The sequence below is a fragment of the Macrosteles quadrilineatus genome, unplaced genomic scaffold (assembly GCF_028750875.1).
Source record: "Macrosteles quadrilineatus isolate MER2022 unplaced genomic scaffold, UCM_ALF_1.0 Scaffold_4__1_contigs__length_99947679, whole genome shotgun sequence".
Classification (NCBI taxonomy): domain Eukaryota; kingdom Metazoa; phylum Arthropoda; class Insecta; order Hemiptera; family Cicadellidae; genus Macrosteles; species Macrosteles quadrilineatus.
Window position 1 is genome coordinate 77,927,194 of NW_026542597.1, and position 13,954 is coordinate 77,941,147.

Below are 13,954 nucleotides of genomic sequence, written 5' to 3' on the forward strand. Positions count from 1 at the left end.
GATTCAAACCAACTATTTCAATCAATTTTTTAGATTTATGAGGAATCAATGTATTATTTCTCATTGATTTGCTCTTTAAGTAACTATAAAAAAAAAATATCCAAAGTGTTTTGTGAGACCTTGTATATCTGTAAACCTGTGGAAATGGATATTAGACTAGCTAAGCTATATACTCGTAAATCAGTTAGCAAGTGTATTTCCCAGTTAAACAATCTGAACTTTTTTCCTTTCTAACACCCCTAACCAGCCAGGCTCAAATTGATCAAACTTAAAAATCACATAAAAGTAATCGAATGAAACTAAAAACCTCAATAGCCAGAGAATTGTCATACCCCCATAAATTCACCATTAGATTGAAAAGCTAAGTTTTCTCTCTTTACAATTTTAGTTTATTTGCTTTTTTTCCCACATTAGTTTTACATTCACAATACATTTACAGATGCCAGTGGTCGTCAGATCTCAGTGCAGCAAGCAAAGCCTATAACCCTGGTGACTAGTCAGCCTCACACTTCTACTGTGATCGTCAGCAAGCCGAACAAGTGAGTGAGATCTGGTTGATGAAACAAGTCATAGTTTAATTTTTCAAAAATAATTTTGTAGGTTAGACACTTTTACGTGGTTCCTTGTATGATTTCAAATTCATAATGTGGAGAGATTTGTTGAAGTTTTAATACAGTAGACTCTTGATAATTCGAAATTGGTGGGCCAAGCATATCAATTTGAATTATCAAGAGTTTTGAATTATCAAGAGTTCGATTTATCGGGAGAAAAATAAACCATTCGAATTACAGAGAGTTTGTTTGTTTAATACATACAAAGGTACAGCACGTTACAATAAAACATCATACCGTATTTTAGTACACTTTTAAACAATCAACGGCTTATTTTTCAGTTACTGTAGTTGCAAAGAAATCTGCTATTTAGCGCTTTATATTTCACCAATAGCTGAACTATCAGCTGTCGACAACTACGTTTGTGCTCAAGGAGATGTCGCGCAATCTAGAGATCGGATTGCCAACTTAGAAAAACAAGTCAGCGAACTAACTCAGACTACTGCTCTAACTAAAAAAACATCAAAACGTCCAACACTAGCCTACCATGGGAACAGGATGTACTGTACTGTATAGTTTCCTGTTATAACAGGAAGAGATCACTTCGAATTATAGAGTGTTTTGCCGACTAAACTTCGAATTACTGCGTGACTTTGATTTATAGATTGTTTTTTCGACGAAACTTCGAATTACAGCATGACTTCGAATTAAAGAGTGTTAACCGACGAAACTTCGAATTACCGAGTTACTTCGAATTATAGAGTGTTTTTTCGACGAAACTTTGAATTACTGGGTGTTACAAATTGACCTGCCCTCTATTTGGACTTTGAAATACCGAGTGTATCAAAATGCATGGTAAAAATTTGAAATATTGAGAGATTCTCTAGGGACTGAGCCTTCATTTTGAATTATCGAAAGTTTTGAATTATCAAGTGTTTGAATTACCAAGAGTGGACTGTACTTTTTATTCATACTGGCCATTGTCATTTTTGTAATAGTCATATTTTTTTTAAAATTGATAGTGTCATAATGTTTGCCTGAAAAAATAGTCCCGAGAATAATAAGATAGACAAAAAATGTAACGCTGATATTTCGTTCTAATATAGGTCTGTTTAAATTCACCATTTTAGCGAATTTCCCGATATAGGGAAGTAGCTATTTTTTATTTTAATTTACCTTTCACTTCAATCTTCTCTGGAAAAGTCTTATATTAAGACAAAACTTCAGTATTATGTTTTGAGATAGGTATTTAATTTGGGTGTCTACTAAAATTAGTTATAAGACATATTTAAGCTGAAGTATATCCCTTTTTCAAAACAATTCCTAACTTATCATTTGGCTTTTCTTTAAAATATGAATTTACAAGACCCTCATGATTTAGATATTTTGTTTTATCCTTGCTACATATATGTTAAGTTTCATATTTGTTTACTAGACTATATTTTACTGACGCAAAGTTTATTTCTTGTATAGTATTGTGAAGCGTGAAGAGGAAAGGCCCAAAGTCCAGTATTCCGAGAGTTCGATGGTCAACGGTGAAAGTGACAAAGCCAATAATCAGCATTACCAGGGTGAGTTATCAATCATTACTAGCTCAACATTCTTTTTCTTAACTGAATCGACTTGAATGATACTTTTAAATTAGCTCTTGTAATTTATAACCTGTTATCAATCTATTAATAAATAACAATCTAGCAAGTATTAAGTACTAGTTGTTCAAACCAGAATTTTACTATGGCCCTTGGTATCAAGGCTACTTTGGTATTGAGGAAAGTCTTACTCTTACATTTTACCACGTAAAGTTCACCGGGTGCTGTTTAAAGCTCATTAAACTCCCATCCTCCTCTCGCCACACATTCAATTCAGTTTGTGGATCGGATATGATGAAACCGAACTGACAATCCAATTTGACTTTTTGTTTGCAAAAGTTTGTTCAAGGAAAGGATCTAGTCCAGGATTTTGAATTGTAAATAAGGAGGGTGCAGCTAAGTTTCCTTAAAAAAGTGCAGGTGTGTCCAGTTTCTCTTGTGCATGTTCTATGGCCTACCTGCACTTTCAAGGTAAGCTAACTGCTATCCTCTTGTGTTTGCAAAAGTTTCTCCATACTATGTGAGTTCGGCCAAAAATCTGATGGTTTGTAGGAGTGTCAGTTCAGTCCCTCAAATCAGCTGTTCTGAAAATTCAACTGACAAGTCAAAAGGAATGTAGCAGGCTTGAATGTGATCTTGTTGATCTCTTGATCCAAGTGCAACTTTTCTCCAGGCCTTCAAATAAATTGATTTAAATAGATCAAAGCTCTCATGGAATTTAGCAAAACCGCTTCATAGTTAGCAGCAAGCTCAAATAGGAACTTTTATGCCAAGTTTATAATGTTATGATCACTCTTTTTCGGATTTGATATTCTGTAGATCACTGGTTTTGATGTTCTGCTTTTACAGAAACCAAAGAAGAAGAAGTAAATCCAGAACATTCAAATGTGACTGAACAATCTCCAGACAGAGATCAGAGCAACTATAAAGTGGTATGTTAAATTATTAATGAAAATATATGCTTCGGAAAGAGAATTAATTGTAACAAGATGACATTTGGCAAAGACACCTGTCTTCAACTGGCATTGTGTAAACCGATTAAACGTTTGCTTTAAAAGTGATATTAACATTTGTTTACAACTTTTTGTGGAAAACAAAATTTGTGTTGTAAACACAAAACAACTGGTAAAAACCTTTACACAAAACTAGTGTTCTTTGGATTGTAAATTTTTCTTTTACATACTCTTTGTAAACTTCGGTATTGAACGCAACTCAAGTTTTCGGGAATGAATTTAAAACAGTAGGTTCTTGAATGTTAAACTGTGAATTGTTTCAACTTTCTTGTGAATAGTGTAAGCAATATTAAATTGAATTTTGTCTTTTTTTAAATATAACTAATGTAGATTTCTGAATTTTTTTAGAAATACCTTTAAAATATAGTATCTGATTAAGGATAGGTCATTTGCCAGAAATTGTTTAGGAAATTGACAGGAAAGCAAGCTTACCTCTAAATCATAATAGGTACTTTAAAATTTGGATTCCCATTTGATGAATTATTTTTAACCAAGCCTAGAATCAAATTTACCTATCAAGTTTTCAAAATGCCTTATGTATAAATAAATAAATATGCTGCCAACCTTCCAAGTTATTTGACATACGTACAAATCTGTTCTAGAGAGAAGAAGACAGACAAATGTTTGTCTTAGCTCCGACACCAGCTCAGCTTGGCAAGGCTCCGTTGCAACGCCGTCAATCTATGGGTGAGTCTACAATAATTCAAATGTTTTTGTGTACTAGCAGTGTACCTAATTGTTGTCAGCTAAGTAATAATTCTTGGAGCACTTAGAAATAATTTAAATGAGCTTTTGCCACAAACAAAGCTCTGGTATGAAAATGTACCACTGTGTGATTATATCAGTTTATGCCAATGTTTCAATTTTCAAATATGTTGTACACGGGCTTATTATGACTATTTGTACAAATTGTAAATGTTAGTTTTATTACATCTGTAAATGGCACAGTAGAAGTAGAAGTAAATGTTTCTTTTCAGTATAAGAAGAGTATTCATAACTACTTTGTATTCATAACTTGGCATAAACTGTTATTACATCTAAATCTAAATATTAACCGGTCTTAAAATAACAAAATTTTTAAGAAATTAAAAAAAACACTTTTTTAAGATAGGATGCCAAATAGAAAAGATCCCAAAGCTTAAAAAGTGAGACGTTTTTTTTATAACTACTATGAACATTATCATAGCAAAACAAATCCAATTAACGTTATTTTTTCATATCAAAGGATTTTTTTCAGCAGTGTCTGGGTCAAATCAAGGACAAGACAATTCTCAAACGTCCAACAGTCAACATCAACAGTTCCACCATCAGCAGCAACATCAACAACAGATGCACCAACAGATACAACAACATCATCAACAGATACAACAGCAGATTCAACAGCAGCAGCAACAGATACAACAGCAGCAGCAACAGATCCAGCAACAGCAGCAGCAGCAGCAGCAACAACAGCAACAGCAACAGATCCAACAACAGCAACAACAGCAGCAGCAACACCATCAACAACAGGAGCACCTTCAAAGCAATGCCAACAACATGAACAACGTAAACAACACGACCAGTCATAGTCACATGGAAGAAGATACCGTACCAGAATCACCATCCACCAAGAGGAGCTTCTTTAAGAAGAATGTAGAAGATGGCATGGACAGGTTAGTGAATTGTTTTCATTGAAAGGTTTGGTTGGTTTATTAATAAGTATTTTGAACGAATAACAATTCAAACATATGGTCAAACTTGTTCCAACTCAAGATGTGCAAGTCTGTGATTTCTTTGAAGCCTAAAAAGAAGCTTAAGAGTCCTTGGAGGCTAGCGGTCATCTTGGATAATTTTAAACAGCTGCTGAAGATTTAATTAATTAATTATCATCCAACAATATTGTTTCAAACAAGAAAGCGATTATAATTTCTAATATACTAGTGATTATGAATATCTAATATACTGCGAGATTAGAAATTGTCTTTGTAGTTTTGAATTGTTTTCCAAGGGAGTCCATGGAAGCCAACGACCATCTTGGATTTGCCCGCCATAAGAGCAATGTTAATTTCGTTAATTTCAAACAGCCGCTGAAGAGTTATTTACCATTTCAAATTATTTTTTTCAAATACCAAAGTGATTGTAATTTAAATATTTAGTAATTAGTATACTGTGAGATTAGAAATGTTCATTGTATTTTTAAAATTGTTAAATGAGTTAAAATGTCTAGGCTCCAAGGACTCTTAAAAAAGCTCAAGCTTTCGTATTTCCACTAGTCAATTATTGTTTTGTTTTAGAGTATTAGAGCAAGTGAATTTTGAGAAAAAGTTTTCATCACTGCCAGAGTTCAAGCCAGAGGAGTGCCAATCACCGAGCGCCATCTCCGTGCCTAGCAGTCCTCATGTGTTTATCCGCAAGAAACCACATCGTAAGTTATTAAACGTTTTCGTTTAACATTTTATACTTTTTGAGATTTCAAGAATATGTTTTTTTTTTATCGTGAATCGTGATACATTAAAGTATTGTTCCTCAACATTACACCTTTATAATTATGCGTCAGTTCCACTTTTAACTATTTCAGCTTTTGTTGTTGTCGGTTGTTCATTAATCTTGCGGTCAACTAATCTGTTAGGAACGAATCACTGACCCCTGTGTGGGAGTCCCTGAGGTTCCAGGTTCAAAACCCTTCAACCAACAATGATAATAAGAAAGGGATGACACCATGATCCTCTAGGCCTAACCTGCTAGCCTGAAGTGATGTAATTTGAAAATGGTTCTTGGCTAGATCCTAGCAACGAAGGATCAAAGGGACAAAAAAGTCATTCCATTATCTTGCATGATCGGTAAGACTCTACTGTATTTTAATTTTGCAAGAGTTTGCTAGTGAGTCATGAAATAACAATAATCAAAGAAACATTCATTACCGAATGTGTTTGTTTCCAGAAGAAGAATCGACTCCCTCTCACTCCGAAGTGTCTCATTCCGCAACTCCGAAGTCTGGCAAACTTATCGGTTCAACGTTCTTCGGACCAGACTTCAACATTGAAGCTTTTAAAGGTAAATTTAGTTTGGATACTGTCCGTAGTTAACTTATTTGCCAATGTCTTACAACATAGTCAGTTTTAAGCTGAAAGTTTTATATTTTAACTTGCATAGTATTTTATTTTGTTTTAGTAAATTCTATTAAATTAGGATTATAACCTACACGCCAAGGATTCAGGAGAAGATGAGTAAAAGAGAAATGTCAAATGAGGTGATAGCTTTGTTTCTTACCAAAATTTTTGCTAGCTTACTGCTAGGCTGGACAATGTAGGCTACAAAAAGTCTGACAGAAACAACTAGGCAATACTAAATTGGTGGACATTAATCTAATCCAAGTGGATAATAATGATTTAATATAGAAGCACCAGGATATAGATTAATAAGTTTTTCTACCAAGTCAAATTAAAATTTTTCATGTTTTAAGGAGTTTTGATATCTTACTACTGGATTTCAAGGTATAGTAGCTGTGCTTTGGGGGTCATTAACCGTAAATTGTCTTACGGAATTGGGAATATACAGATTTTCATAGATTGAACCTGTGATATATGTACAGAAAACCTGTGTTTAAAATTGTGTATTTTTAAGAATTGACTCTTTTTTGTTCAGATAAGCCTGCCTTACATACAAAAATCCTGAACATTATAAAGATCAAAGTTTGGAAATTAATATTTTCCCTTGTTGTAGGATCAAATATAGGATCAACCGTTGACTTGGAGAGCTTGGAAGCGTCTTCACCGCGGACTCCTAAGACTCCAGGTAGTCGGGACCCAGACAAAGGGCATCGCCGGATCCTGGAACAGCGAAGACAGCTGGTGATGCAGCTGTTCCAGGAACAGGGGTTGTTCCCCTCCACTCAAGCCACCACCAACTTCCAGGTATACTTTGAAGTTTGTTTTAGGTGATAAGTATAGGGGAGAGCATATTAAATGTGGAATTTACTCTAAAAATCATAAATATCAAATCATTGATCAATTGATAATGATCATAAATATGAATGTTTCGAGTATGTCAATAATGTGAAAACTACTTGACCAATTGTGCTGATTTTTTCCATGAATAGAGCCAATATAACCACAGGCGGAGATAGTCATCTTTTATTTTGATACTCTTCTAGGGTTCTGCCTCGACAGCTTATTAAGTCCAATGTTGTTCTTTGGAGTAACCATGAAAAGCCACTCAAAATGCCACCAAACCCGGTATGGTAATCAATAGTTTAGTTAATACTTAAGTCCAACGAAGCCCGCGGGTATCAGCTATTTATTTTCCTATAAATTTAGCTTAAATAAATTTTATAATCGTGAATGCTGGCATAAATTATATCCATTACTGAGTTCAATGATTATTTAATTTGTATGTATTTTTGGTTTTGGATTGAAAATTGAAAGATGATAGTTTTAAGTTTTAATGAAAGACAAACTTAAAGTCTTAAATATGTTTCACATGAAAATATTTTATTCGTACCATGTATTCAAATGTTTACAATAGTTTCATTTTTTTCTATGTTAACCGATCTTTTTGCTTCTGACCTTGCTGTGGCCAGTTTAGGTCAATCAATATTCTGTAATTTAAACATGTTTGGATAAAAACATCTTAGAGGTATAAATGCGTATCTCTGAAGTGTAAGTGTAATTTATTCTCCCTCTGTATAAGCTAACACAATGTTGTCACAGGCATGTCACGTAGACATCTTCCCTAACAAGACATCACTACAGCTGAAGATCAGGGAAGTGCGACAGAAGTTGATGGCCAACCAGTCAGGGCTGCCAACCCCCATCAGCGCCAACGCCCTCACCAGCCCTGTAGAGCCCTCCACTCCTGGTAGGTTGATAACTTTGTTGATCGAAAATCTAGGTCTTATTGAATATCTAATTGACCATTTTTTTTACACAGCACGAGCCTGGGATTGTTTTTACATCAGGCTTGACCTAGAGGTTTTCAGTATAATCAATTAGATAAAATCCATTGGTGATTTGGCGGGATTTTAAACCAGGACCGAAGTCCCATGCTCTAACCACTAGACCAGCTTGCTCCCATCCAATGGGCCATGTCAATAAACATTAAACAACTTTTTTAATAAAAATAGAATTCTACATGTTGGTGCTATTATTAAATTTTACAAAAAGTGACTTCCAACACTATTTGATGTATCTACACTTGTAAAACATTAAGTAAATGGTAAATACTTGACTGTATTTACAATTTCACTGACTTGAGGGTTTGAGGTAAGACACCAAAAGGTAGATTTGTGATCAATATAATTATTTTACTTTTGTAGGTTTAATTGACTAAATTTGAATCCACCGCAAAAAATGATTAGTTACTGCATTTATTAACATAAATTCTTTTACAACTGGCCTGATTTTATTTGTATGTTCCCGACTTTTGGAAGGGACATAGTTGGGAAGTACTCACATAGTTTTTAGTTTTATTAAATTAAAAAACTTAAACATTTTTTTCTAAGCTGGAGCTATTACCTTCTTTCAAATGTAAACTTGAGGAAAATTAAAGAAGAAAGCTTACTCAACTTTTAACACTTGATAATGTTTGGAATAGCTGGACGCATAAGACATGATTGGAAAAATTAAGATTAAGAGCTTATATCTCTTAGGAAGAGTTGATACTAATCTTCTACTAAACCAATAGAACATAAATCCAAACAGAACAGTGTGTTGAAATCAGAACCCCAGTCTCAACTCATTGACCTTTCATAGGGTGTGTGAAAAGTGTCAAAGTTTAGTCAGTTTTATTTTTCCAACAACGTTTTTTTCTATTACAGGAGTTTCTTCTATGTCCCACTCTGTGATACCCGTTTCATCCAGCAGTTAACGATCATCTTTCGACGTCCGTTGCCCTCCCAAACATCTAAAGTTTGTATATAAACTGTAATTGTACCAAGAATTTTAAAAACGAACCTACCCGTTAGATTCCCTATGTACTTAGTTTTTGTGTATATTTTGTTAATAAGTTTTTGTTTGGAGTCATAGAATTTTCTTTTATATAAACGCAACATTATTTTCCTTTGCAGGAACGTGTAAAATATTTAACGATATCTTCTTTTGTAAATACTAAATAACAATTGCGAATGGGTAATCTATATGTTTTACTGTTATACGAGTATGTAAATTTTATGCTTTAATCATTTTATATATCAATGTTATATGTTTATTGTATTTCTATAGTTTTTCAGTGTATAACATTTTATTACTTTAGTCCTATGTGTTTGTTTGTTCTTCATATTTTATAAGTTATAAAGTGCATCTTAAACAATCCGCTGCCATTTTGTGCGTCTATCGGGTCGCTCCTCCTGTCACTATTGTAACACTTTCAGTTTCTATCAGTTTCTAAAGAATGTTAAGCAAAAAAATGTAATATTGTCTATGTATGATTGATTGTGGTTTTAAATTATCTTATCGCACCAACTGACTATATAACAATATGTTCACTGTTTGTTCAATTTATAAAAAATATCTCATCATATACAAAACCTGCACAATTGTTCAAAATTTAACATTTTTAAGAATTCAGTTTTTGTAAAATAACATTTATACCGTAAATTTAGTAGTTTTAATGTACTACTTTATGTTATGAATTATGTTTTCATTTAAAAAATAACATAGCCAGGAATGTTTTACTTCTTTTTTTTAAATCAAGCTTAAATATTTCTTATGGTTGTAATTTGTCTCAAATGGAATCGACTTTGATGAAGATTTAATTCTTAAGTACATTTTATATATGTAAATTTCTTCTTCTTCTCTTGCTGAAGCTTAAAACAAACTATAACTTGTTTGTTGTTTTATTGGTTTTGTGTCAGTATAAACGTAAATACTATTAAGTTTTTAGTATTTATTATTTATTAAGTCCGATTATTTATATGTTTTGAACCCTCACTTTCAAACTTGTTTAACTGATAAACTTGTTTTGAATTTAAATTGATTAAATTATGTGCAAGTTGACCAAATGAAAAAATAGACATTGTACAATAGTGACGTTAATTCTGTGTTGATCATTTCTAATGTCATCTGTTGTAGTTTTGTGAAAAATTAGAGAATTCTATTAAAATCAAATCTATATAAATTTGAATATTTCAAGTGTAATTATCAGTTGTGCCTTCTTAAAGTAATTTATTTTAGCTACTCAAAGCAATAAGTGTATTTATTTCCCATAAACCATTACAGCATGTGTTACGTTGGGAAATAGTTTCGGTTAGATTTGTCGTTAGTTATATTTAATCCGATGTTTTTGAATTTTTGTTTATGTTTAGAAACCGATATCAGTTGAGTTGAAGTCACTTAAGGTCGCTTTGTTGAAAGCGTAAATGTATTTTTATGTAATTTGGATGTTTTGAGATTCTTTGATATATAGTAGAATATAGAAAGAGTAGGCCTACCATGTGTAAGTGTACCTGAATTACAATGTAGAATCCACCTTCTAGATGGACTTTGCCGCTATCGTGAACCTCTATGTGGATGACAGTGCACTTTTACTTACGTATAATCGTGTTAAGGTCAAGACCCAGAAATTTAATCATTATAGTGCAACTCTTAGTGTTTTCTATCAATAACATTTATGTGCAGATTTAGTCTAAGATCAATATTTATGTACTTCTAGATTCTTAAAGCGAATTTGCCGGACAAAAATTTTCTTTGTCAAATTATAAATGTTCACTTTCAAAAGCCTGGAAGCCTGGATGAATTGTGAATTGATTGATTCCATTGATTGATCCAATCTATCAATCTGTTAAGAGTTTTGCGTAATATTTTCAGAATTGGTATTTTGTTAGTGAACATTTGTTAATCAATCAGGTGTTGAGGCTGTCATTGGATCCAATTTTTTCCCCTATTTTTGTACATAAAAACAAGCTGATGCGGTGGAAATGCTCAATTTTTCCCTTATTTACAATGTGCCAATTAGAAAACTTGAGTTGTACAACATTACGCCTCCATTTGTAGTGTCTTATCGTCAAAAGAACCACGATGAGCCTTGTCGATGTGCTGTTTTCTATGTACGGGGTCGAGTAACGATATTGTTTATTTTACTTTCATCAATAAGAATTTGTAATTTCCATCCAAATTGTGTAACTTGTAGATTGTAACTAGATGTACAAGTAACAACGTGAATCGTGTTGTCTTTCCTTTTTCCCAAACTGACTATGTCGGTAGTTCTCAAATTTTGCATCAAGGTTGAAGATTTGAGGATTGCTGTCCCATAGTGATAATAGTTTTGTTTACTGATTCAAATAAGTATTGAAAACCTTGAGAGTAGAATTGGTGTTAGTTTAGATTATATAAATGTTTTTTTTATTTGTGAACTTTTAAAAGTGAACAGTGTTATTCAATCTGGGCATTGAAACATTCCCAGCTTTTATAAAATTGTGTATTGCTGTCAATGGTTTTACTTAAAGTATTGAATAACATTTATGGTTGAAATTTATCCCATTAAAATAGAGCAGTTAAAACGATTGGCCATGTAATGTCTTACTAAAAGATTTCTATTACATTTTGTATTTTTTTTTTATCGTTAAAGTATTGATATCAAAATTGCTTGGTTTTGAGGTAGAAAAAGCTCTTATTTTGAACTTAAAATCTTTGTCTGCTTCAATGAACTGATGTTTATAACGTTTCTCACAATCAAATTTTACTTTTGTTTGTATTTTCTTGCTGTTTTATTTTGTAATATGAAAACTAATACCACCACTGAGGGCAATGATATCACCCAGTATAGAGTAATAAAATTGTGATCATTAATATCAGAGTACAACTAATTGAAACTTTAAATATTTTACATATAAGCCATTTTGTATTAGGTTATCAATTAATGTGCTATATAACAAAATAAAATAGTAACGAGACCAGGGTTTAGACAGTAGGTAAGTTTACCTGAATGTCCCTTTGCCCGATTGGATTTTCAGTTAAATCTATTTAAATAACATTATGTTTAACAAGTACCTAGGTTTGCTGCTACAGGGAGGGTAATAATGTGGGTTTTTAGAATATCAATAGCTTAGTATAAAATCAGTTATTTGGCCGAGTTTTATCAAAATATATCCGTAAACAAACAAACTACAACAGTTTGCTTATTCTCCATAAGAATAGCATGGTAATTTTAAATTTACTTAAGCTTTAAAAAATGGTGCTAAGATAAATTGGGATTTTTTTTGTTTTTAGGTCAAAAATGAGAAAAATCTATTTTCGCCCCATAAAACCAGGGGTAACATTTGTAAAACCCCGTTCTCATAGTCCAATCCTGCTGGTTCCCGAACTTACCTATTCAAGTTTATCCCGCCCTACAACTTCCAAGCCAAATTTCATCAAAAACGGATAAAAATTACTCAAGTTATCATTCACGGACACACATACATATTTAACTAATAAATATAGGATGGAGAGGACACAGCTAACTCACCTGATGAAAGGTTGCAGACGAGTCAAAGAACACATAAAATCACACACATAATATACTTAATATTTCGCCTCTTTCAGAGGCTTCTTCAGAAGTAGGCCTAGATGGTAGTTACAAAACAACTACCATCTAGACATATTAAGTGTATTATGTGTGTGATTTTATGTGTTCTTTGACTCGTCTGCAACCTTTCATCAGGTGAGTTAGCTGTGTCCTCTCCATCCTATATTTATTAGTTTAATCCAAGCTAAATGCTTTTTCCTAAAAACATAACCTTAAACATACATATTTAAACATTTCAACGAATAATGTTTTTGGCCTCTGGGGACATCAAAATGAAAAAGTAAATCGATCCTGGGCCCAGGTCTTACCATGAGACCTACGGTAATAGCTACTTCCATTTATGGAAATTAACTACAACAAAACACACTTTATTGCCTTCCCTGTAGCAGTAAACCTATGTACCTATTAAACTAATGTTATTTAAATAGGGAATAAATATGACATTTAAAGGAGATATTTTAGTATAAATCCCATCAGGCAAATTGAGATTCGCTTGGCTTGCTGCGGCGGGGGTATTTAAATATTTGACGAGTTTAGTTATCTATACTTATTTAATACGCAAGCAGATTTTTTGTGACAATTACTCCTCCGAAACTACTGAACCGATTGTCATGTTTTTGGTGTCATTGGAAAGAGCGTAACGTGAAGTTGTGCAGGAAACTTTCTTTTTAGTGAAATAATGAGAGAGTGAGGCCCTGGAGCCCTTTAAAGTTTCGTATTTCTCCATAAGATTAACATTGGAAACAAAAATTTGTTATGAAACTCTAGCTGTTGTCAGAAATCAAAAGTGAGAAGAAGAGCATATGTTAATTGTAAACAGTCAATAAGTTTGCTAATTTAACAGTTTTCTACAAATATTTGCTGACTTGGTTGAAATTCGTTTTAAAATAATGCCTGTAATACTTAGCAATTGCTCGAATTCGAGCAACAGGGACACTAGTATAAATAAAACTGGTTGATTTATTTCCTTTGGTGGTGTCATTATTGCAATTTTATCAGACAATGAGTTTGAAGTATTAAAAAAAATTGTTAAATTAAGTCAACTATGTAAATTTAAAAAGTTTACTTTAGAATCTGTCTACAAAATCAATGTAAGATTTTTAAATGAACAATGAATTTAATTATTTCTGTAATATTAATTACAAGTTTTATAAATAATTTATTCTGCTTAATTTGCACTCGAAACTTTAAACAGATAGATAGTTTAAGAAACCTTTAAGACTTTACCATTCATTTGATAATGAAGTTAAGTAAGTACCTGTATAGTTTTGTAGACATTATTTGGAGAAAGAAGTGGAATGTGTAAGTGATTGTATTATAG

General features: G+C 32.7%; 1 protein-coding gene across 2 annotated transcripts in view; it reads left to right on the forward strand.

Annotated features, from left to right (window-relative positions):
• LOC128992681 (uncharacterized) overlaps window positions 1–9,696 on the forward strand; it is a 32,839-nt gene extending 23,143 nt beyond the window's left edge. The window contains exons 18-27 of one of the 2 annotated variants that reach the window (XM_054416380.1): window positions 440–539; window positions 2,025–2,122; window positions 2,990–3,072; window positions 3,756–3,840; window positions 4,391–4,805; window positions 5,427–5,557; window positions 6,073–6,186; window positions 6,856–7,046; window positions 7,842–7,989; window positions 8,948–9,696. In XM_054416380.1, the coding sequence (XP_054272355.1) occupies window positions 440–539; window positions 2,025–2,122; window positions 2,990–3,072; window positions 3,756–3,840; window positions 4,391–4,805; window positions 5,427–5,557; window positions 6,073–6,186; window positions 6,856–7,046; window positions 7,842–7,989; window positions 8,948–8,997 (1,415 nt within the window). In that variant the 3' untranslated portion in view covers window positions 8,998–9,696. The remainder of the gene's footprint in view (window positions 1–439; window positions 540–2,024; window positions 2,123–2,989; window positions 3,073–3,755; window positions 3,841–4,390; window positions 4,806–5,426; window positions 5,558–6,072; window positions 6,187–6,855; window positions 7,047–7,841; window positions 7,990–8,947) is intronic. The other variant, XM_054416382.1, reaches the window with a different exon arrangement.
• The last annotated feature ends 4,258 nt before the right edge of the window (window positions 9,697–13,954 follow it).